The sequence below is a fragment of the Nerophis lumbriciformis genome, linkage group LG14, assembly GCF_033978685.3.
Source record: "Nerophis lumbriciformis linkage group LG14, RoL_Nlum_v2.1, whole genome shotgun sequence".
Classification (NCBI taxonomy): domain Eukaryota; kingdom Metazoa; phylum Chordata; class Actinopteri; order Syngnathiformes; family Syngnathidae; genus Nerophis; species Nerophis lumbriciformis.
Genome location: NC_084561.2, coordinates 2379921 through 2405684, shown reverse-complemented (window position 1 = coordinate 2405684; position 25764 = coordinate 2379921). Strand labels below are relative to the sequence as shown.

General features: G+C 39.5%; 1 protein-coding gene across 1 annotated transcript in view; it reads right to left on the bottom strand.

Annotated features, from left to right (window-relative positions):
- Positions 1 to 22803, bottom strand: part of malt2 (MALT paracaspase 2) — a 29961-nt gene extending 7158 nt beyond the window's left edge. Inside the window, exons 1-10 of the mRNA XM_061976232.2 lie at positions 22620 to 22803; positions 22266 to 22430; positions 17748 to 17914; positions 15549 to 15679; positions 12198 to 12357; positions 9199 to 9374; positions 6920 to 7016; positions 6785 to 6835; positions 6269 to 6343; positions 2056 to 2259 (exon numbers count right to left, since the gene is read on the bottom strand). Of these exons, the coding sequence (XP_061832216.1) occupies positions 2056 to 2259; positions 6269 to 6343; positions 6785 to 6835; positions 6920 to 7016; positions 9199 to 9374; positions 12198 to 12357; positions 15549 to 15679; positions 17748 to 17914; positions 22266 to 22402 (1198 nt within the window). The 5' untranslated portion in view covers positions 22403 to 22430; positions 22620 to 22803. The remainder of the gene's footprint in view (positions 1 to 2055; positions 2260 to 6268; positions 6344 to 6784; positions 6836 to 6919; positions 7017 to 9198; positions 9375 to 12197; positions 12358 to 15548; positions 15680 to 17747; positions 17915 to 22265; positions 22431 to 22619) is intronic.
- Between the last annotated feature and the right edge of the window lie 2961 nt (positions 22804 to 25764).

Below are 25764 nucleotides of genomic sequence, written 5' to 3'. Positions count from 1 at the left end.
TCGGTGCGGCCCCTTTAAGTGACCGTCAGGAGATTTACCCAAAGGTTGGGGTTTGTTGTGACCGCCATTTTTGAGTCGCTTAATGTAAGAAGTCTTTAGTCTTGTCTTTGATGGAATAAATGGCGCATAACGTTTTTGTGTTTCAAATATACTTCGGGTTGTCTTGCTTTCGCGTTACAAGTGCAACAACGAGTAGCTGCCGCTACTCCAATCAGCGTAGGTGCAAGCAATCAGCTGCTCCTAGATGACTGGTGCAGTATCGACACACAATACCTTTTTACATTGTAAATCATCCACTCAACAAATAAAATAACGAAACGTGAAGATGCAAAGACCTAAGTCAACTTGACCATCTTCTTTGTAGCTAGAGTTCCGTGCAGCGCTTGCAATTAGTTGAGGGCGCGATGCACACCCTGAACTCCATTGTAAAAATGTGTGTTTCTACATTTGTTGTTAGTTCTATTTTATTTTATGCTTAAATCTACCATGTTCACATTTCTTAAGTTTGTAGTTATGTTACCTTGATTTCAGCTATGGTGTCATTTTAATAATTGTTTTGTTTATATTATAAATAAATGATGATAAATGAAGGTGTTGTGGCAGTTGCGGATGTCACCAATCGAAGAGTGAAATTCCAAACACGTCTTAAATGGTGAACTGCCAACAAGAGAATGCCAAACAAGAAGTGCTTAAAGTTGCTTTGTAAATAGTCTAAGTCATACTTGCCAACCTTGAGACCTCCGATTTCGGGAGGTGGGAGGTGGGGGGTGGGGGGCGTGGTTAAGATATATATATATATATATATATATATATAAGAAATACTTGACTTTCAGTGAATTCTAGCTATATATATATATATATACATATATATATATATACATACCGGTACATATATATTTTATTATATATATATATATATATATATATATATATATATATAAATAAATAAAATAAATACTTGAATTTCAGTGTTCATTTATTTACACATATACACACACATAACACTCCTCTACTCATTGTTGAGTTAAGGGTTAAATTGTCCATCCTTGTTCTATTCTCTGTCACTATTTCAGAACACACACATTATACAAATATACATTATAAAATCAATAAGAAAACGGGAGCTCTAATTTGGGAGTCTGAATTAGGATCAGAAGTTCCTATATAAACATTGCGCACTCACGTTGCCATTTTGTATTGATTACTGCAGCTGTGCACTGGATTCATTCACAAATACAAACTACAACTCACAAACACTTTAGAGTTAGGCTCCACCATCAGAATGTGTACTTAAACTTATAAAGATCACATGGATATTATTCAGTGAGTTGATTCACCAAAACTAACCTGTTATACAGGAGGAAAAAGCACACAGGACGTTTCAATTGTTCACAGACTGGTCGCGCTCATCAGAATGACAAGACACTTCCGGTCTGCAGGTGATAGCATTCAATTGGGAAGAAACGCCCTACTGCCCCCTACTGACCAATGTGAATACTGATAAATGTGGAATGACAGCTCCAAAAACGAATTCAAACCACAAAATAAACTAAATAAATCAACACAAAAATGTGACACATTATGGGTGGGTCACATGTGCATGTACAACAGGCTGTCAACACGTCACTCAGGTCCGCATGGAGCTGGAGGGGGCGTGGCCTCCAGCTCCGCCTGAATTTCGGGAGAAAATTTGTCCCGGGAGGTTTTCGGGAGAGGTGCTGAATTTCGGGAGTCTCCCGGAAAATCCGGGAGGGTTGGCAAGTATGGTCTAAGTTCATTGTGTTGTTCATGGTGTTTTTGAAACTGCACCAATTTTTTCCTCAGAATTTTCAACTAACTTCAAGTGTTTTGCCAAGAGGATTATTTGTAATATGTACATGTTTAGAATGTGCTCGTGTAAAACAAAGAAAACAACTTGGAATTGTCCTTGTTTTGAAGTTATTATGTCATGATCTTACTAGTCCAGCCCACGTTGGTCAATGCGGCCCCTGAGCTAAAATGAGTCTGAACCCCTGCTATAAGACATGTTTGGGCGTTAACGCTCGGGTGACGAACCGTAAACTCCTTTGCCGAGGAGCAGAAGGAACTCGGTGACGGCGCTGTGCATCTCCTGCAAGTTGAGGTCCAGCAGAGAGACCACCTTGAAGTCCATTTGCCTGAGCAGGTTGCTTAACTCGTGGACATCCGCCATGGGAGCGCAGAGCTCATTGAGGTGGCGGTAGTTCAGGTTGCCGATCAGAAGAGCCACCTTGTCTGTTGCTGTGGACGTAAAATACAAACCCCGTTTCCGTAGGAGTTGGGAAATTGTGTTAGATGTAAATATAAACAGAATACAATGATTTGCAAATCCTTTTCAAGCCATATTCAGTTGAATATGCTACAAAGACAACATATTTGATGTTCAAACTCATAAACTTTATTTTTTTTTTGCAAATAATCATTAACTTAGAATTTCATGGCTGCAACACGTGACAAAGTAGTTGGGAAAGGGCATGTTCACCACTGTGTTACATGGCCTTTCCTTTTAACAACACTCAGTAAAGGTTTGGGAACTGAGGAGACACATTTTTGAAGCTTCTCAGGTGGAATTCTTTCCCATTCTTGCTTGATGTACAGCTTAAGTTGTTCAACAGTCCGGGGGTCTCCGTTGTGCTAGTTTAGGCTTCACATTTTCAATGGGAGACAGGTCTGGACTACAGGCAGGCCAGTCTAGTACCCGCACTCTTTTACTATGAAGCCACGTTGATGTAACACGTGGCTTGGCATTGTCTTGCTGAAATAAGCAGGGGCGTCCATGGTAACGTTGCTTGGATGGCAACATATGTTGCTCCAAAACCTGTATGTACCTCTCAGCATTAATGGTGCCTTCACAGATGTGTAAGTTACCCATGTCTTGGGCACTAATACACCCCCATACCGTCACACATGCTGGCTTTTACACTTTGTGCCTATAACAATCCGGATGGTTCTTTTCCTCTTTGGTCCGGAGGACACGACGTCCACAGTTTCCAAAAGCAATTTGAAATGTGGACTTGTCAGACCACAGAACACTTTTCCACTTTGTATCAGTCCATCTTAGATGAGCTCAGGCCCAGCGAAGCCGACGGCGTTTCTGGGTGTTGTTAATAAACGGTTTTTGCCTTGCATAGGAGAGTTTTAACTTGCACTTACAGATGTAGCGACCAACTGTAGTTACTGACAGTGGGTTTCTGAAGTGTTCCTGAGCCCATGTGGTGATATCCTTTACACACTGATGTGGCTTGTTGATGCAGTACAGCCTGAGGGATGGAAGGTCACGGGCTTAGCTGCTTACGTGCAGTGATTTCTCCAGATTCTCTGAACCCTTTGATGATATTACGGAGCGTAGATGGTGAAATCCCTAAATTCCTTGCAAGAGCTGGTTGAGAAAGGTTTTTCTTAAACTGTTCAACAATTTGCTCACGCATTTGTTGACAAAGTGGTGACCCTCACCCCATCCTTGTTTGTGAATGACTGAGCATTTCATGGAATCTACTTTTATACCCAATCATGGCACCCACCTGTTCCCAATTAGCCTGCACACCTGTGGGATGTTCCAAATAAGTGTTTGATGAGCATTCCTCAACTTTATCAGTATTTATTGCCACCTTTCCCAACTTCTTTGTCACGTGTTGCTGGCATCAAATTCTAAAGTTAATGATTATTTGCCCAAAAAAAAAATGTTTATGAGTTTGAACATCAAATATGTTGTCTTTGTAGCATATTCAACTGAATATGGCTTGAAAAGGATTTGCAAATCATTGTATTCCGTTTATATTTACATCTAACACAATTTCCCAACTCATATGGAAACGGGGTTTGTAGTTGAAATTGTTAAAAAAATATTGCACATGAGCTTGTGAAAACTCGATTTTCCTGTCCTGGGTTAGGGTTAGGCACTAATCAAAATAACGGAGGAAATGATTGATGCTATTGATCACAAAGTGTGCAGCTGGACCTAACCAAAGCATGACCCAATTATTCATAACATTTTAATAAATGCATTTGAAATGTATGACATCAGAACGTTGGGTTTAAAGAAAGTTAACGTCCCAACGATAGTCACACACACACACACACACACACACACACACACACACAACACACACACACACACACACACACACACACACACACACACACACACACACACACACACACACACACACACACACACACACACACACACACACACTAGGTGTGGTGAAATGATTGTGCAATTGGGCAAAGAGCTATTTAACCAATAGGAAGCAATAAATGAAGCTAGGCAACATACATCTGAAGCTTTAAATATATCAACTCCAGGGATCATTCTTGAGACCAAAATTGTTCATTGTCAATGTGAATGACCTTTGTAAAGTTACAGAGGACTTAAAGTTTGTATTATTTTCAGACGAGACCAAATTTTGTTCAGGACAGAATACTTAATGTCTGCTTGACTTATGATTTCAAAGCAAGTTAACCATCAAATGTACATATTTTTTTAATTATAATGATCAAATTTATTATAATGATCAAATGTATAGGCAGTTATGTAATACAACACGGCGATTATACATGTTATACTCATACATTATACATGTTATACTCATACATATTCACTGTTACAAATGGCCCTCTGAGGGCAACAACACGCAACTTAGATTCAATATCCCTCTTCAAATGAAGACTCAAAACACATCTATTCCTGACTGCTTATTCATTGTAATCATCTTTTCTTTTCTCTTTGTTGTTGTTGTTTTTATCCAATTTGATTTTATTGTTGTGATTTTGTACTATTTCCTTGAGTGCCCAGAAAGGCGCCTTAAAAATAAAATGTATTATTATTATTATTAATGATGATTATATTTTGCAAGGACAGCACAGTTAAAAATTGTAGTTATAATGATTGTCAATGGAGACTTTTCTGTCCCATGGTACGAAACTGCTAATGATGTTTGGAATCTGACAGCAAATGAATAAAACAATCAATGTGTTTTATTACTAATGTTATATATATTCAGGCTTGATATTTAACCCACAGCCCTCGCCCTTTAACATTTACAATATGGATGATAGTTAATTTTACAAATACTTCCAAATAAAAACTGACATTATTAGATCAAATGGGCATTCCAAGGGTTAAAATCCCCCCAAAAAACATTACATGTTTGCTATTTTTTGTACTGAAGTTGAGCAAAGACATTTTTTTATACACTCAAATAGGGATCACCTTTGAACCAATACAGTACCAATTTGGGGTACCTGGGAATCGATACCGATACTCAACAGTACCAATTTTGGTACTTTTGTGTGTGTTAATAAATGGTAATTGTTTGATAACATTTTAATTTTGAATGTAACATTTAAAAATGACCTTGTTATTATAACTGTGCTGTCCAGTTGCTATATATGTTTTTATTATATAAACCATTTGAGTCTCATTTGCAATGAAGTTACACTTCCGAGACAATAGATGGCAGTACTGTATATAGGTTATCTATGGGCTAGGAAGTGACTTTTTCCAGTAAGCCAAATGTGTTATGTTGCACCCTACAAAGTGTTTATACTATAAGTATTGAGCCTTTCACACACTAGATGTTTGATTATAACATTTATCTTAGTTGTAGTTTGGAGGTGTTGAAATCGCCATGTAAAATTGCTAATGCTAATAGTAGCCTGTCTATGGCAAATCCAATGTAAATTAGCACAAAGCTAGCACATTTTGGAAGAGTGGAGCATTATTTTACGGTCAAGCGTTTTCTACCAAGCATACTTACTTTGTTGGTTACTTGTAAGGTTACTTTAGTTTGGTTTGATTGAGTCTACCCTGAGTGCTGCTTGAGCGATTGTTTACGTGAGCCGGTGTTTAGTCTGCAGTCGGACCTGATGTCACATGCAACAAAGATATCGAAATATGACACTGTTTTTACGTGAATTCGGTAAAACTAACGAATACGAATTTTTTGTCCCGGCGCTATTTAACTGGGCTAAAATTATTTCCCAGTGTATCGTTGGTACAGAAAATATTTTGGAATAAACATATTAAAATTGACCATTAAAAAAAACTTTTCGGGAAAAAAAATGGGAGTAACGAGACTGAAGTTATGGCCAAAAACAGAGCAAAAACTTACCTGAAAGAACCAAAAATGCTTTTCTCTACTTAAGGGCCACTTGACTGAAGAAAATATGCCACAAAGGGGACCTATTATCACTATTATCAGCGTCTGTCGGCATTCATTCAGAAGTTCTTCAGAAAATTCCAAGTTACCATAGAAATTCTTGGTTTGTGGTTGCGGTGGATGACTTCTGGCACTGTTGACTGATCTTTCCAATTCATTAGATTCTGTAAACAAAAAAATGATTGCATTTGTCTATAAGCATCAGGATGTAAAAACTATCCTACTTTCATGGTCTAGTTCAGTGGTTCTCAAACCTTTTTCACCAAGTACCACCTTTAGAAAACTCTTGGCTCTCCAAGTAATGACAAGCATTCAAATACTGTAGCTTAGTAGGCCTAAGTATTCACTAAAAACAAGGCGGAGGTTTTATTTAACAAGTATATTTGATATTTGTGGCCACTGTAACAAACATTACGCACAATTTGAACAGTAACACTGTGTTTGAATATTTAATGAAATGATTCTTTGGCGGACCACAGATTGAGAATCACTGGTCTGTGGGCATGCATATGGTTCATTTTTATCATAAAGTCCACACTGCAAAACGTCAACAAATAAATGAGGTAACACTGACAACAGAAAGTGAACTTCTCCTCGTCAAATACCTGAGCCGCGATCAACTTCTACCCAGGAGAGATCCGTGATGGAAGTTGGGCCTGCATAGAGGCGAAAAACACAGCAAAGGTGTTGCAAATGTGCAATGTAATATCAATCTTACCAAAAAATGACCACAGTCTCACCTATACTGACAGTTGCCGGGTCACTCCACATCTCATGATACAAGTTGAACACCTTGCACCTGTACTGCCCTCTGTGTGCCGTGGTCACACTCGCAATCTGGAAGCAGTTCAAGGCTCAGCACCAGCGACGGAAAGCAATTGTTATATGATATGATATCATGGGGATAGGTTGATTGGTAACACTAAAGGTCAGGGGAGTTGGCGGGCCAATTTAGAACAGAAATACCATGGTCCGTAAACCAGGCACGGGTAGATTTTGCGCTGTGTGCAGGCGCCAATTCCTGTTGGAACTTGAAATCTCCATCTCCATAGAGCAGGTCAGCAGCAGGAAGCATGAAGTGCTCTAAAACTTGCTGGTAGACGGCTGCGTTGACCCTGGATCTCAGGAAACAGAGTGGACCGACACCAGCAGATGACATGGCACCCCAAACCATCACCCAACCATGCAAATTTTGCATTTCCTTTGGAAATCGAGGTCCCAGAGTCTGGAGGAAGACAGGAGAGGCACAGGATCCACGTTGCCTGAAGTCTAGTGTAAAGTTTCCACCATCAGTGATGGTTTGGGGTGCCATGTCATCTGCTGGTGTCGGTCCACTCTGTTTCCTGAGATCCAGGGTCAACGCAGCCGTCTACCAGCAAGTTTTAGAGCACTTCATGCTTCCTGCTGCTGACCTGCTCTATGGAGATGGAGATTTCAAGTTCCAACAGGACTTGGCGCCTGCACACAGCGCAAAATCTACCCGTGCCTGGTTTACGGACCATGGTATTTCTGTTCTAAATTGGCCCGCCAACTCCCCTGACCTTAGCCCCATAGAAAATCTGTGGGGTATTGTGAAAAGGAAGATGCAGAATGCCAGACCCAAAAACGCAGAAGAGTTGAAGGCCACTATCAGAGCAACCTGGGCTCTCATAACACCTGAGCAGTGCCAGAAACTCATCGACTCCATGCCACGCCGCATTAACGCAGTAATTGAGGCAAAAGGAGCTCCAACCAAGTATTGAGTATTGTACATGCTCATATTTTTCATTTTCATACTTTTCAGTTGGCCAACATTTCTAAAAATCCCTTTTTTGTATTAGCCTTAAGTAATATTCTAATTTTGTGACACACGGAATTTTGGATTTTCATTTGTTGCCACTTCAAATCATCAAAATTAAATGAAATAAACATTTGAATGCATCAGTCTGTGTGCAATGAATAAATATAATGTACAAGTTACACCTTTTGAATGCAATTACTAAAATAAATCAAGTTTTTCAAAATATTCTAATTTACTGGCTTTTACCTGTATATAATGTAGAACAGACACCTTCATAACAATATGTAACATTATCAACATTTACCGTATTTTGATCAATTGCCGGGACCGATTTCCTCTGCGCATTGATTTCTGTTTCCATAGCAGCGCACGTCTGACTTCTGGCAACAAATGTGTGCGTGTGTGTGTGTGTGTGTGTGTGTGTGTGTGTGTGTGTGTGTGTGTGTGTGTGTGTGTGTGTGTGTGTGTGTGTGTGTGTTACAATCATTGCAGACTTGGTAACAGACAACAAAGAAGACTATTTTGGACAAATGAGGATTTACAACTTTATCTTCTTGAATATAGTGAGGATGAATGACTGCTTTTAGAAGTGAGCAGGAATGAAGAGTGAGACGTTGGAGCAGACGAAAGCCAAGAGAGTGAGGTGAAAGTGATTTTGTCATGCTATTTTGACATCAATGTAGTGCTTATCCAAATAAACAGGGAAAAAAACGTCCCTGGCCAGCTGGACCAAACAGACAATTGTCCATCAAGTGAGTCACTATAATATTGATCATGATACACATCACTACACTACATACACTGTCTGGCTAGCTGTGTACAAACAAAACATGAAATAATACTTTACAGATACTGTAAGATGATTGTTTGTTTTTCACTCAGTCCTATCCCAGAGTTGTGTATTACAAACTCAAAGGTGTTGTTGTAGAAGTTAGCTTTTACGGCTACTATCGAAGCGTGCCGATGTGTTACTATGCTAGAAAAAGAGTTCCTCAGTGTTCGCTCTTACATTTTTACATGTTTGAATGCAAAAAAAAAATCAACTTTTGTCTCTCATTAGGATTGTGAACAATAGGCAAAATTCATTAAAAAAAAGTGCAGTTCCCCTTTAACGGCGGGGAAAAAAAACCCTCAGCCACTTACGGTTATTTATCTCAATGTCAATTCGATGTGGAATAATCGTGCAGCCCTTTTAAAAAGCTATGAAAAGTTGCTGCCTTCTGGTACCGTATGACCTACTTTGAGAAGCTGCGTCTTGTTTGGCACGGGCGCTGAGTTGTGGTACCACTGGTACTGGGGAGGAGGGTTGGCCACGGCGTTGCACTCCAGAAGCAGCGTGTCCCCCTCAGACAGCGCCTGGCACTGAGGCTGGTAGATGACACGCAGCCCACTGGCTGAACCTGAAAACAGGGTGCCTGAAATGACAAGATTGACTTCATAAAAGTAGAACCTTTAACCTGATCAGTCCTACTTTCAGATAAAAAATAAGACAATCCATCTAAAGCAGCGGTGTCCAAGAGACGTCACCAGTTGATAAGGAATCTAGCCCACAAGGTGCCTTCAAAATTATATTTTTAAATATCTGACAGCAAAATTGCTGCATGTGTGCCGCCACCTTGAGGACAATGTCAGTAGTTCAGGCAAAGTCCACTAATTGCACTTTAAAGTGCACACAGCACAGCATTTTTTTTACATATGACCCAATCCAAAACAACCTTTCTCACTCATAAACACAGGGCCGGCCCGTGGCATAGGCCGTATAGGCAGATGCTAAGGGCGCCGTCCATCAGGGGGCGCCACGCCAGTGCCACAAATGTTGGAGAAAAAAAAAAGAAAAAAAAAGTTGGTACTATTATTTCTAAATACAAAAAATAATCCCACGTTAATTAAAATACAAAGTAAAGCCTATTTAATAGAAATACTATTTGTCACAACATTACGCCCCCCCCCCCCCTGCACGGTGCGCCCCCTCCCTTCTCGTATCATGACTCTTTTAGGACGTCACCACATCAAAAAATCAACACAAGATGTCAAAACGGCCAAAACTGTCAGGTGCCCAGGGAAGAAAAAAGAGAAAAGAAGAGGAGGAGAAACGAGAAAAGACAGAGGTAGCAGGTAGGTAACGTTAGCCTACATGAAATTATTTGTCTGTTACAGAATGTGATAGTAACCTGGCTTTTTAGCATTAAGCTAATGTTACATGATTCGGCAATTGCTAATCAATAAATAGCTAGTTCTGTTTTAACGTCGGGTTAATATTGTGGAGGGGGCTAAATTGTTATGGAAAATAATAATGTAACGTTAGGTAATTACTGTACTCCCACCTTACATTCCTCAGGGACATTTGTATTAGATATTTTAAGCAGGTGTTTTTTGTTTACATTGTTATTGCCTTCTGGTTAGCCAATGTTTGCCCTGCAGGTAATAGTCACTTTTCCACCCCTTTATATATTAGGTATAGTTGTAAGTAAAAAAAAAAAGGTCAAAGACAAAGCTATTCGGTTTCTTGTGAGTATATACACTTCACTGCCGATGTGGGGGGGGCGCCACCTAAAATCTTGCCTAGGGCGCCAGATTGGTTAGGGCCGGGCCTGCATAAACAGCTAATTTTTTGTTTCATGTGACATCACATGGACAGAGATAAGACCTTCTGCAGGAAAGTTCTGTGGTCAGATGAAACAAAAATGGCTACAATACCCAGCAATATGTTTGGAGGAGAAAAGGTGAGGCCTTTAATCCCAGGAACATCATGCCTACCGCCAAGCATGGTGGTGGTAGTATTATGCTCTGGGCCTGTTTTGCTGCCAATGGAACTGCTGCTTTAAATGTGACAATGAAAAAGGAGGATTAGCTCCAAATTGTTCAGGACAAGCTAAAATCATCAGCCCGGAGGTTGGGTCTTGGGCGCAGTTGGGTGTTCCAACAGGACAATGACCTCAAAAGTGGTAAAGGAATGGCTAAATCAGGCTAGTATGAAGGTTTTAGAATGGCCTTCCCAAAGTCCTGACTTAAAGGTGTGGACAATGCTGAAGAAACAAGTCCAACACATTTAGCTGAACTGCAGCAATTTAGTGGTCAAGTGGTCAAGCAGAAGCTTGTGGATGGCTACCAAAAGCGCCTTATTGCGGGTAAACTTGCCAAGGGACATGTAAGCAAATATTAACATTGCTGTATGTATACTTTTCACCCTCACATTTTCAGTAGAGCCATAATAAATTCATAAAAGAAGCTAACTTCATGAATGTTTTTTGCGACCAACAAGTATGTGCTCCAATCACTACATCACAAAAAAAAAAAAGAGTTGTAGAAATTATTGGAAACTCAAAACAGCCATGACATGATGTTCTTTACAAGTGTCCGTACACTTTTGACCACCACTGTATATATATATATATATATATATATATATATATATATATATATGTTAGAGCTGTAGAAGGACAACCCCACCCTATTTCTGGGTTTGCTATGTCACTGAAGGGGGTCAAGCTAAGTGGTGACTTTGGAGAAATGCTAGTTTCCTTCCCTGACAGTGACGACAATGACATAGATTCCATCCGTTTATCTCCCATGTAACTATGCTTTTGATTTTTGACTAGCTTGCTCAAAGAGGGGCGTATTTTAGAAGTGTTGTACTAGTGATAAAGATCTTTTTAGAAGATCTGAAGGGGGAATTGTCGGAGGCAGATATTTACATATATCCGAATTTAAGTGTTGCTTCTTTTTATTTCATAATCATATTACAAAATAGCTCGTGTTTTTCTTCCAAATGTGGTCTTTTGAATGTCTGCAAAACTGTGTGCTTAACCTTGAATGAGGATTGTTAGAGAGAGATAATGGACATTTGTTTTGGCTAGAGACACAGGACTGCCAGGGACTTAAGAGGGGAGAGGGTGTAGCGGGGGGGGAGACCATCTTAGCGGGACGATCCGAATGTTCTATGCTGTCTCTGTGAATGTATATCTGCAAAGCTTTGCAAATATGTTACAAAATACCTATCCTGTCTCTGGTGGTTTTTCAACTCAGCTTTAAGTGTCGGAAAGAGCTTGGGAGCGACTTGTGACTTGAATTCCCTGGGAGGAACAACTGGTCCAAAACGCAACAATTTATATATATATACATATCATATATATGTACATATATCTACACCCCTGATCTAAAGGCATAAATAGGTCAACTAGATTTAAGACATTTGGATTATGATAAGTTCATTTTCAAACATGGAGGAGGGAACATACCTGGACCAGTGCCGACGGGCGAGTAAACCAAGCGCACCCGAGCCCAGTGGGAGAAGCAGCAGGTGTCCCCATGGTTGACCCGACAGATGTAAGAACCCTGGTGCTGGGGGCCCAGAGGACGCAGGACCAGCTCAGGTGTGCTTCCAGTCGCTTCCAAAACCTTACACAGAAGAAGGTATTACACACACAGTAATGAACGATCTGAATTCAGAGGTGAGCAGTCAGATTCAGATGAATGAAATGGATGTCTGGAGAACATTTGAGCAGACAAATGTGAGGAAAAGCCAGGGGCCTGACTGCATTAGTGCTAAACTACTTAAAGAATGTGCTCTCTTTTTATGTGGCATTTTCTCTCACATTTTCCAACTGTCTTTATCACAGAACTGTGTCCCCAAAGTATGGAAGGAGTCCCTAGTAGTACCTGTTGCAAAGGTCCCATCACTAAAGGGGGCTAAATGACTAGCGCCCTGTGGCATTGACCTCCCTGCTGATGAAAAGCTTGGAGAAAATAGTGACCTCAAGATCACAGAGGATCCATGTTAATAGTACACTGTCTGATGCTCACTTATGCTCCACAGGATCACCCCAGGGGCGGGTCCTGTCCCCCCTGCTGACGATACGGCTTTTAATACCATCGTTATATCGGGATAAGCATGTTGATGACACATTCTCGCTGTGTCTGCAAATTTGACTGCCTCAAGCGAACAAACCCTTCCTCAACGCAATGTAGCGTCCTCGCTAGCAAGCTAGCGGCTAACGTCCGTACACAGCGTAGCGTCTTCTAAATCACTAACCCTCGCCTCCATGGTGGCAAACAAACTAGGTTTCTTACAGGCATCCTCATTGGAGGAGAAGGAATAGCGAAACATGCTACACTACATGGAGGATATGCTAACCGCTAAGCTATAACTCTTGATGTAAACAATACCAAGTATAATAGCAGAATATGGTCGATACTACGGTGGTTGATCAATATTTTTTAATATTAAAACCAAAAAATGTTGTTGACAAACTGAGGTAAATAACTCCCTGGACACAGATTTAAAGGCACAAACCAAAATATTGCAATCAAGGTCAATCCATTTAAATATGGAATTGTTAAAGTTACGTTTATCCTGTTTTTCTTATTATAATTGTGTTAAAAAATGTAATCATTTAATACTTGAACGTCCATTCCAAAGACGGTGCCTTTCATACAGAACAACCAGACACAGAAGAAAAGTGTGAACAAAGTGGAGGTGAAATGTAACGAGAACAAGTTGCAATGTTGACTGTCTTTTTTCTTGAAACCGGACATTGCTCCAAAAATAATAATGAATCCAAATCAATGATTTGAAGGCTCCAAAAGCTTGGTTCCAATCTCGTGACCTTGAAGCACTTCTAGGTTTCAGGTGATGGTCTATTATGTCCATCGTGGAGGGTGTCAGTCCATCGCCAGCCAGGCATAAAAAAATACCGTCCTGAAAATGAGTGATCATCAATCTTCACTGTGATGTCACTTTGGTCACTTGATTGACAGTCCACTTTCAGGCTCAAATGACTTTCCATCAGATGTTCCATTTTGAATCTTTTGGGGGAAAATGTTGCATATTTTGTGTTTTTGCCATCAACAAATAGTTTTCCTGAACAAATAGGGCATAAAACATAAATTAAACTATATTTTGACAGATAGATCCAAAGTTTAGCTCGAGATTTACCTTTGGAAAAAAAATGATGTATGACTTATTTTTAACATCTTCTGAGACCCTTCCAGGTGCCCAGGACCAAAAATACTATATATTGGTTTTGAAAAATGCAAAAAAGATAAAAATGACCGCTGCATGCTTTGATGTGTCGGTGGCAAAGACTACAAGTAGACAAAAGTATTGGGACACTTAGGACTAAAACTTGACAAAAGTATTGGGACACTCAGGACTAACACTGGACAAAAGTATTGGGACACTTAGGACTACCACTGGACAAAAGTATTGGGTCACTTAGGACTAAAACTCGACAAAAGTATTGGGACACTCAGGACTAACACTGGACAAAAGTATTGGGACACTTGGGACTACCACTGGACAAAAGTATTGGGTCACTTAGGACTAAAACTCAACAAAAGTATTGGGATACTCAGGACTAACACTGGACAAAAGTATTGGGACACTTAGGACTACCACTGGACAAAAGTATTGGGTCACTTAGGACTAAAACTCGACAAAAGTATTGGGACACTCAGGACTAACACTGGACAAAAGTATTGGGACACTTAGGACTAACACTCGACAAAAGTATTGGGACACTCAGGACTAACACTGGACAAAAGTATTGGAACACTTAGGACTAACACTAGACAAAAGTATTGGGACACTTAGGACTACCACTGGACAAAAGTATTGGGACACTTAGGACTACCACTAGACAAAAGTATTGGGACACTTAGGACTAACACTAGACAAAAGTATTGGGACACTTAGGTCTACCACTGGACAAAAGTATTGGGTCACTTAGGACTACCACTAGACAAAAGTATTGGGACACTTAGGACTGACAAAAAGTTTGGACACCCCTGCTCTTGATTTTCCTGTGTGAATGGCGCTGACCTGGCAATTTTCCGGCTTAAACGCATAACAAAGTGTTGTGCTAATTACACACCAGCTGTTTGATTGCAACATTCATCTTAGCTGTCGTTTAATGACCAAATTTGGAGGTGTTGAAATCGCTGTGTAAAATCGCTAATGATAACAGTAGCCTGTGTATGGCAAATCCAATGTAAATTAGCATTGAGCTCACGCATTTTGGAAGAGTGGAGCCTTACTTTAAGTTTGAGTGTTTTCTACCAAGCGTACTTGCTTTGTTGGTGTTGACAATTGCAACATTACTTCGAGGGAGTTGGGCTGAGTCCGCCCTCAGTGCTGCTTGACTAATTGTTTACGTGAGCCAGTGTTTAGTCTACAACCAGAGGTGACGTCGCGAGCATCAAAGGTATCGAAATAAGGCACGGTTTGATTTTACCTGAATCGATACCCGGTAGTAGCCACGCAATTCGGTCGATGCCTATAAAAGTACCGAATTCGGCACCCATCCCCAGTCCCGATAAAACTTTTTCATTTCTGACACAATACTGATATTAGAGTCTTGAGTACTGGCCGATACTGATAATTATCCGATCCGATATCAGCACAAATCTTTCCCCAAAAAAGGGACTCCAGTGTGAAAGTGGAAGCCACAATGCTGGCAACACATCCGAATGAGATGGGATGTCACTTTGCCCATAAATACTGTATCTACTGTACTGTTAGAGCTCCATTACACTCCTTCCCGTGATCCCTGTGTGAAAGGGGCTTAGAAGAGAAAAAGGCAAAGACTCACCTCCTCTTTGCCTTTGAACCACTGGTAAGTGAGAGCAGGCGGTCCAGAGGCCCGGCAGGTCAACACCACCGTGCTGCCCGCTGCTGCCTGCAGGGAGTTGGGCTGGACTGTGACGCAGATCTGCTGCCTTTCTGGGGGTTTGACAGGCAAATACAAACAACCAAAGTGAGGCAGCCTTATGATTGATTGGGACACAAAGATCAAATGTAGTGTTTTTCTCCACTTGCTGTAGACATTAGGGGTGTCTAAAGTGCGGCCCGCAGCTACCGTGGCACCTTCCAAAAATGCTATTACAAAAAAAAACATAAAAAAGTGAAATAAAAGAGCAAACAGGTGAAATGTAACAAGAAAAGTTGCAATGTTGACTCTAATACCACAAAGCTGCCTTGCATGATGTTTTATTAAATTGTCATTGCTCCAAAAACAAAGATGAATCCAAATCAATCTTGTTGTGAATTATCCATCTATTGAAGGCTCCAATGACTTCACATCAAATGTTCCACTTTCAAATACTTTTTTGGGGGGGAAATGTTGCATGTTTTGTGTGTTTGGCATTAAAAAACACTGTTGTTGACAAAAGGGGAATGAAACAAAAAAACATACAAAAATAATAAAAACTTATAATCGACTGAGAGATCTGAAGTTGACCTTGAGAATTATGAGTTGAAATGCAAGAAAAAAAATAAAAATGTTTTGACTTATTTTTAACACGTTAATGAGTGGGGCTCTTTTTGATCTCTGAGAATTCTTTTATTTATCTTTTTTAAACTGTCATTGCTCAAAAATAATAATGAATTAAAATTAACGTTATGAATTATTGCCCTATTTAAGGATCCAATTACTTTACATCAAATATTCCAATATGAAATGTTTTGGGGGAAAATATTGCATATTTTGTGTGTTTCCCATAAGAAACAGTGTTGTCTTTCACAAAAATGGCATAAATCATAAAAAAATGTCAACTTTATAGCGACAAATCGATCTGAAGTTGATCTCGAGATTTAAGAGTAGAAATTTAAGAAATAAAAATAATGTATGACTTATATTTAACACGTTAATGAGTGGGGCCCTTTTTGATCCCTGAGAATGTTATTTATTTATCTTTTTTAAACTGTCATGGCTCAAATAATAAGGAATTAAAATCATGAATTATTGACCGATTTAAGGATCCAATTAATTTACATCAAATATTCCACTTTGCCTTTTTTTTGTGCATATTTTGTGTGTTTGCCATAAGAAACAGTGTTGTATTTGACAAAAAGGGCATAAATCATAAAATAATACAAGTCAACTTTATATCGACAGATCGATCTGAAGTTGATCTCAATATTTATCAGTTGAAATGTAATAAAAATAAAAATAATGTATGACTTATTTTGGGTGGGGCCCTTTTTGATCCGTGAGAATTTTTATTTATTTATTTATATTTTATTTATCTTTTTCAAACTGTCATTGCTAAAAAAAAATAAGGAATCAATGTTATGAATTTATTGACCTTTTTAAGGATCAATTACTTGAAAAAAAAAAAAAACTTTTGGGGGGAAAAATATTGCATAAATCATAAAAATAGGTCAACTTTATAGCAACAGATAGATCTGAAATTGATCTACAGATTTATCAGTTGGTATTGAAGAAAATAAATAAACATAATGTATGACTTATTTTTAACACTTTCATGAGTGGGGTCCTTTTGGATCCCTTAGAATTGTATTTATTTATCTTCTTTAAACAGTCTTTGCTCTAAACATTATAAATAATTAAAATCAACTATATTAATTATTTACCTATTTAAGGATCCAATTACTTTACATCAAATATTTAACTTTAAAAATGTTATAGAATTATTTTTTTTTGGGGGGGGGTATTGCATATTTTGTGTGTTTGCCATAAAAACAACTTTATTGTCCTTCACATTAGGGTAATAAATCGTTAAAAAAAAGTAAACTTTACATCAACACATAGATCTGAAGTTGATTTACAGATTTAAGCGTTGAAAAACAATATATATTTTTAACCTTTTTAATGACTGAGACCCTTCAGGGTCATCGGGATCAAACTTGAGGGGATCCCTAAAGGTTAAAAAAAATCTATACATTGTATTGGAGTTGAGTCAAAATGGCCATCCCATGCTCGGATTTTTCCGTGTGCGGCCCTCAGTGGAACAGGTTTGTACTCTACCTGGTCAGGGAGAATGCTCACCTGTGGCAGTGAGCAGCTGCAGTGCCCCCTGGTGGCCTATCTTCTTCAGGCACTGGAGCAGGAAGACCTGAGAGCAGGACCGATCAGCCAGCAGGGCCAAGAGGCTGCGTCCTGGACTTCCTGTGGCGCTCAACGCCTGGAGTGAGCAGCTGGTCAGATCCATCTCACTGCAGGAGAGAAGCTGCATGTTACACACACAAACATCTCACTGCAGGAGACAAGCTGCATGTTACACACACAAACATCTCACTGCAGGAAAGAAGCTGCATGTTACACACACAAACATCTCACTGCAGGAGAGAAGCTGCATGTTACACACACAAACATCTCACTGCAGGAGAGAAGCTGCATGTTACACACACAAACATCTCACTGCAGGAGAGAAGCTGCATGTTACACACACAAACATCTCACTGCAGGAAAGAAGCTGCATGTTACACACACAAACATCTCACTGCAGGAAAGAAGCTGCATGTTACACACACAAACATCTCACTGCAGGAGAGAAGCTGCATGTTACACACACAAACATCTCACTGCAGGAGAGAAGCTGCATGTTACACACACAAACATCTCACTGCAAGAGAGAAGCTGCATGTTACACACACAAACATCTCACTGCAGGAGAGAAGCTGCATGTTACACACACAAACATCTCACTGCAGGAGAGAAGCTGCATGTTACACACACAAACATCTCACTGCAGGAGTGAAGCTGCATGTTACACACACAAACATCTCACTGCAGGAGAGAAGCTGCATGTTACACACACAAACATCTCACTGCAGGAGAGAAGCTGCATGTTACACACACAAACAATGTCAAGGTCATCTTTCAAGTGGGGGATACCGTTCACATTTCAACCGATACTGTACCAATTCCCGATACCAGTAATCAACAGTACTACATTTAGGTCATTTGTGTGTGTTTATAAATATTGTACATTTTTAATGTAACATTTCAAAATGAGCTGATTATGTCGTCAAACTAAGAAGTCGCTTTCACCAGGAAGCTGAATGTGTCATGTTACGCCCCACAAAGTGTTTATACTGTAAGGGTTGCGCTTATTACTGTTTGATAGCAACATTCATCTTAGCTGTAGTTTAATGACCAAATTTGGAGGTGTTGAAATCGCCGTGTAAAATCGCTAATGCTAACAGTAGCCTGTGTATGGCAAGTCCAATGTAAATTAGCATTGAGCTCACGCATTTTGGAAGAGTGGAGCCTTACTTTAAGTTTGAGTGTTTTCTACCAAGCGTACTTGCTTTGTTGGTGTTGACAATTGCAACATTACTTCGAGGGAGTTGGGCTGAGTCCGCCCTCAGTGCTGCTTGACTAATTGTTTACATGAGCCGGTGTTTAGTCTACAACCAGAAGTGACGTCGCGAGCATCAAAAGGTATCGAAATAAGGCACCGTTTGATTTTACCTGAATCGATACCCGGTAGTAGCCACGCAATTCGGTCGATGCCTATAAAAGTATCGAATTCGGCACCCATCCCCAGTCCCGATAGAACTTTTTCATTTCTGACACAATACTGATATTAGAGTCTTGAGTACTGGCCGATACTGATAATGATCCCATCCAATATCAGCACAAATCATACATACGTTTGACATTTTGTAGTGTGAAATGTTAAAAAAGGTTTGATGAAGGGAATTTAGTCAAACAGAGAACAATGGTAGGCATGAATTTAAATGACTAAAACACAAATAGAAATGTTTTGTATAGTTTTTTGCTGCTATCGGAACAAGGGAGGGAGACCCCGGTTTGAAGTATCATTTTTACTGCTATAGAAGTAATTAGGGTTGCCACCTTTCAGAACCGGAAATAAGGAACACTCCTCGCAGCGAAACTGCACGGCCGAAATCCATTTGAGGGTTTGGCTCCCCAAAACCCTGAAATGCATAGAAACATGTCTATCTTGTATACCAACAAACTAAATGCTTTGATTTCATTGACATCATTTCACAGGTCATATCAGCCTCTGGGATCACTTGGTGGTCCGTAAGGAAGGGGAAGTCAAGAAAGCATTTAGTCATACTTCAAGTTTAAAGTGCTTTATTAGCAATGAACATTGCTCAAGTGCTGTAAATTAAACAAAGACTTGCAGTTTAACACCCAAAAAACTCAATGAAACTCTTGAACTTGTGTATACATGTTTGGATAATGATTACGTAACTAGACTGAACTTGAGCATATAGGCCTGCCTACTGTATTCTATACATATTAGAGATGCGCGGTTTGTGGGCACAACCGCGGAGTCCGCGGATTATCCGCGGATCGGGCGGATGAAATTTAAAAAATTTTGATTTTATCCGCGGGTCGGGTCAAATTACGTCAGGTGCCTGCTCGTTTTTCGTATGGCGTCGTGCCTTGTGCAGGGGCTAGTGAAAAACGGCATGTAGCATTAGCTGCACTGTCATGGCATCCAAAAGGAGAGTGTATTTGCCTAGCACACATGGTTATTATAGGTGTAGAAAAGTGATAGGTTTAAAAAGGTAGTTTGCCTAGCCCACATGGTTATTATAGGTGTAGAAAAATGATAGGTTTAAAAAAATAGTCTGCCTAGCCCAGAAGGTTATTATAGGTGTAGAAAAGTGATAGGTTTAAAAAAATAGTCTGCCTAGCCCAGAAGGTTATTATAGGTGTAGAAAAGTGATAGGTTTAAAAAAGTAGTTTGCCTAGCCCAGAAGGTTATAGGTGTAGAAAAGTGATAGGTTTAAAAAAGTAGTTTGCCTAGCCCAGAAGGTTATTATAGGTGTAGAAAAGTGATAGGTTTAAAAAAATAGTCTGCCTAGCCCAGAAGGTTATTATAGGTGTAGAAAAATGATAGGTTTAAAAAAATAGTCTGCCTAGCCCAGAAGGTTATTATAGGTGTAGAAAAGTGATAGGTTTAAAAAAATAGTCTGCCTAGCCCAGAAGGTTATTATAGGTGTAGAAAAGTGATAGGTTTAAAAAAGTAGTTTGCCTAGCCCAGAAGGTTATAGGTGTAGAAAAGTGATAGGTTTAAAAAAGTAGTTTGCCTAGCCCAGAAGGTTATTATAGGTGTAGAAAAGTGATAGGTTTAAAAAAATAGTCTGCCTAGCCCAGAAGGTTATTATAGGTGTAGAAAAATGATAGGTTTAAAAAAATAGTCTGCCTAGCCCAGAAGGTTATTATAGGTGTAGAAAAATGATAGGTTTAAAAAAATAGTCTGCCTAGCCCAGAAGGTTATTATAGGTGTAAAAAAGTGATAGGTTTAAAAAAGTAGTTTGCCTAGCCCAGAAGGTTATAGGTGTAGAAAAGTGATAGGTTTAAAAAAGTAGTTTGCCTAGCCCAGAAGGTTATTATAGGTGTAGAAAAGTGATAGGTTTAAAAAAATAGTCTGCCTAGCCCAGAAGGTTATTATAGGTGTAGAAAAATGATAGGTTTAAAAAAATAGTCTGCCTAGCCCAGAAGGTTATTATAGGTGTAGAAAAATGATAGGTTTAAAAAAATAGTCTGCCTAGCCCAGAAGGTTATTATAGGTGTAGAAAAGTGATAGGTTTAAAAAAATAGTCTGCCTAGCCCAGAAGGTTATTATAGGTGTAGAAAAGTGATAGGTTTAAAAAAGTAGTTTGCCTAGCCCAGAAGGTTATAGGTGTAAAAAAGTGATAGGTTTAAAAAAGTAGTTTGCCTAGCCCAGAAGGTTATAGGTGTAGAAAAGTGATAGGTTTAAAAAAGTAGTTTGCCTAGCCCAGAAGGTTATTATAGGTGTAGAAAAGTGATAGGTTTAAAAAAGTAGTTTGCCTAGCCCAGAAGGTTATTATAGGTGTAGAAAAGTGATAGGTTTAAAAAAGTAGTTTGCCTAGCCCAGAAGGTTATTATATGTGTAGAAAAGTGATAGGTTTAAAAAAGTAGTTTGCCTAGCCCAGAAGGTTATTATAGGTGTAGAAAAGTGATAGGTTTAAAAAAGTAGTTTGCCTAGCCCAGAAGGTTATTATAGGTGTAGAAAAGTGATAGGTTTAAAAAAGTAGTTTGCCTAGCCCAGAAGGTTAGTATATGTGTAGAAAAGTAATAGGTTTAAAAAAGTAGTTTGCCTAGCCCAGAAGGTTATAGGTGTAAAAAAGTGATAGGTTTAAAAAAGTAGTTTGCCTAGCCCAGAAGGTTATAGGTGTAGAAAAGTGATAGGTTTAAAAAAGTAGTTTGCCTAGCCCAGAAGGTTATTATATGTGTAGAAAAGTGATAGGTTTAAAAAAGTAGTTTGCCTAGCCCAGAAGGTTATTATATGTGTAGAAAAGTGATAGGTTTAAAAAAGTAGTTTGCCTAGCCCAGAAGGTTATTATAGGTGTAGAAAAGTGATAGGTTTAAAAAAGTAGTTTGCCTAGCCCAGAAGGTTATTATAAGTGTAGAAAAGTGATAGGTTTAAAAAAGTAGTTTGCCTAGCCCAGAAGGTTATTATAAGTGTAGAAAAGTGATAGGTTTAAAAAAGTAGTTTGCACATGTTGGCGCCGTACGACAGCATGCAGACTCCCAAAAGGTGCGTTCAAGGCCCACCTGCAGAGGAGTTTGGGCTGTTCAGACGCAGCGGCCGCCAGGTGTCTCCAGCCACAGGTGTTGTTGTCCAACATCTTGGCCAACATGTCCATCACTTCCTTCTCCAGGTCACCAATACTGGCCCTGGACTGATCCATCTTCTGCCTGTCGATCAGCTCTACTGCGCTATAACGACATGACACAAATGGCTAAAAAAAAACAAGACAAGTGGTGACAGACTTTCACTTCCACATTCGCTCGGGACAAGTCGCTGCTTGACAAAACTCCCAACATTACAATCATTCAAACGCTAAAGTGCATTGAACGCACCACTTCCGGCACATTCGTCAGTGCATTAAAGTCAACCAAACTTACCCACTGAGGCGAGGTTGTCGCTTAAAGTCGAGCAGGAAGACGTCACTTTGGTTACACAATTGATTTTTATCGGTGATAAAGTCGATCTATTGATAGATTTGGTTCCTTCGGTCGGTTTCCTCATTTGCGCCATGTCGCGCACACGGGGAGGGTCGTGCTCAGCTGTCGCCATGGCAACCGCACACCGGAAGTTGACGTACATGACTGCCGGAAACAAAGTTCCAAAGTTGAATAAAATGTTAATAACAGCAACAATGTCCAAACTTAGGGTGATACAGTGATAGCATGAACCTTGTTTATGACCGCACAAACGTATAAGACAGGGATGTCCAAACTGCGGCCAGGGGGCCATTTGTGGCCCGTAGCTCATTTGTTAATGGCCCGTGGCACCATTGTTAGCATTCTAATATTGGCACCACAACTTTTGCAGATAAACAGGGTCAAATATTTTTTATTTGACGACTGCAACCTGTTAGCATGATAACGCTAATAGAATGAGAACCTTCACAGACATTTAGCTATTTTTATCGCTCCACACCAGAGTCATATTTTGCTACTTGACTCATGCTAGCCTTTTCTTTTTAACATTTCAGGTATACAACGCATGCTAAAGTTAGTATTTTAGCATGCTAACATTAGCATTCTAGCTTATTTAGCAGGTATAAACTTCAGGGTCATGTGTTTTGATATTTCACTAATGCTAACAGTGCTATTGCTAGCATGTTAACATAGTAATGTTGTCATGCAAGCTTTTTTTTTAGCTCATTTTGCTCATACTTTTGTTACTTGACGCTATCTGGCCAACTGTTAGCATTTCAGTTCAGCTTTGGTGTTTCAACATTTACACAAAATTTCCATCGAAATTTCATTTTCTAGTTCTTTGAAAAAATTCTATAAATCATGCCGGTTTTGAAGGTGAAAACTGACAAAATGGCCCCGGCATCCTTTGATTTTTCAGTCTGTGGCCCTCAGTGGAAAAAGTTTGGCCATGTTCAACAGTCCGCTCATTTGAGCAGGAAAACGCTGAACACCAGTTTTCTACCTGTCAACTGTCAGTTTAGCATCTTTGTTTTCTACCTGTCAACTGTCAGTTTAGCATCTTTGTTTTCTACCTGTCAACTGTCAGTTTAGCATCTTTGTTTTCTACCTGTCAACTGTCAGTTTAGCATCTTTGTTTTCTACCTGTCAACTGTCAGTTTAGCATCTTTGTTTTCTACCTGTCAACTGTCAGTTTAGCATCTTTGTTTTCTACCTGTCAACTGTCAGTTTAGCATCTTTGTTTTCTACCTGTCAACTGTCAGTTTAGCATCTTTGTTTTCTACCTGTCAACTGTCAGTTTAGCATCTTTGTTTTCTACCTGTCAACTGTCAGTTTAGCATCTTTGTTTTCTACCTGTCAACTGTCAGTTTAGCATCTTTGTTTTCTACCTGTCAACTGTCAGTTTAGCATCTTTGTTTTCTACCTGTCAACTGTCAGTTTAGCATCTTTGTTTTCTACCTGTCAACTGTCAGTTTAGCATCTTTGTTTTCTACCTGTCAACTGTCAGGTTAGCATCTTTGTTTTCTACCTGTCAACTGTCAGTTTAGCATCTTTGGTTTCTACCTGTCAACTGTCAGTTTAGCATCTTTGTTTTCTACCTGTCAACTGTCAGTTTAGCATCTTTGTTTTCTACCTGTCAACTGTCAGTTTAGCATCTTTGTTTTCTACCTGTCAACTGTCAGTTTAGCATCTTTGGTTTCTACCTGTCAACTGTCAGTTTAGCATCTTTGGTTTCTACCTGTCAACTGTCAGTTTAGCATCTTTGTTTTCTACCTGTCAACTGTCAGTTTAGCATCTTTGGTTTCTACCTGTCAACTGTCAGTTTAGGCTGCTCGCCAGCTCCTCATCACCACTTCAAGATGGCGGCCAAATTGCTTGCGTCACAGCAGCCAATGCTGCGTCTACTTAAAAGATGTCTATGGCTATAAAATCATCGCAAACACGGCAATCTGTTGCGTCCACTGCAGTTCGCTACCTTATTCATACTTTTTGTCAAGTGATTTTTTTAAGCTCACACACAGTAACGTAACGTTAGTCCATGTATCACACACAGTAACTTAACGTTAGACGGCGGTCAGCAGCACCGCGTATTTTAGCCACCTACAAAAAGACAAACATAGTCAAATAAAGGTCAGTTAAAATGTATACTATATTAAGAATATGTGTACATATTGCATAGGGCCCTGACATCTAACAAGTACAACTCTGTTAATTGTTATGTTCATGTATTTGTTATGTTTTTCATGTGTACGCACACATAAACACACATACAGTATGAGATGAGATCAATGAGATAAGGTAAGAACAGGATAGAAACTGCTGTGGAACTACAAACCCTGTTTCCATATGAGTTGGGAAATTGTGTTAGATGTAAATATAAACGGAATACAATGATTTGCAAATAATTTTCAACTCATATTCAGTTGAATATGCTACAAAGACAACATATTTGATGTTCAAACTGATAAACTTTTTTTTTGTGAAAATAATCATTAACTTTAGAATTTGATGCCAAAAACACGTGACAAAGAAGTTGGGAAAGGTGGCAATAAATACTGATATAGTTGAGGAATGCTCATCAAACACTTATTTGGAACATCCCACAGGTGAACAGGCAAATTGAGAACAGGTGGGTGCCAAAATGCTCAGTCATTCACAAACAAGGATGGGGCAAGGGTCACCACTTTGTCAACAAATGCATGAGCAAATTGTTGAACAGTTTAAGAAAAACCTTTCTCAACCAGCTATTGCAAGGAATTTAGGGATTTCACCATCTAGGGTCCGTAATATCATCAAAGGGTTCAGAGAATCTGGAGAAATCACTGCACGTAAGCAGCTAAGCCCGTGACCTTCCATCCCTCAGGCTGTACTGCATCAACAAGCGACATCAGTGTGTAAAGGATATCACCACATGGGCTCAGGAACACTTCAGAAACCCACTGTCAGTAACTACAGTTGGTCGCTACATCTGTAAGTGCAAGTTAAAACTCTCCTATGCAAGGCGAAAACCGTTTATCAACAACACCCAGAAACGCCGTCGGCTTCGCTGGGCCTGAGCTCATCTAAGATGGACTGATACAAAGTGGAAAAGTGTTCTGTGGTCTGA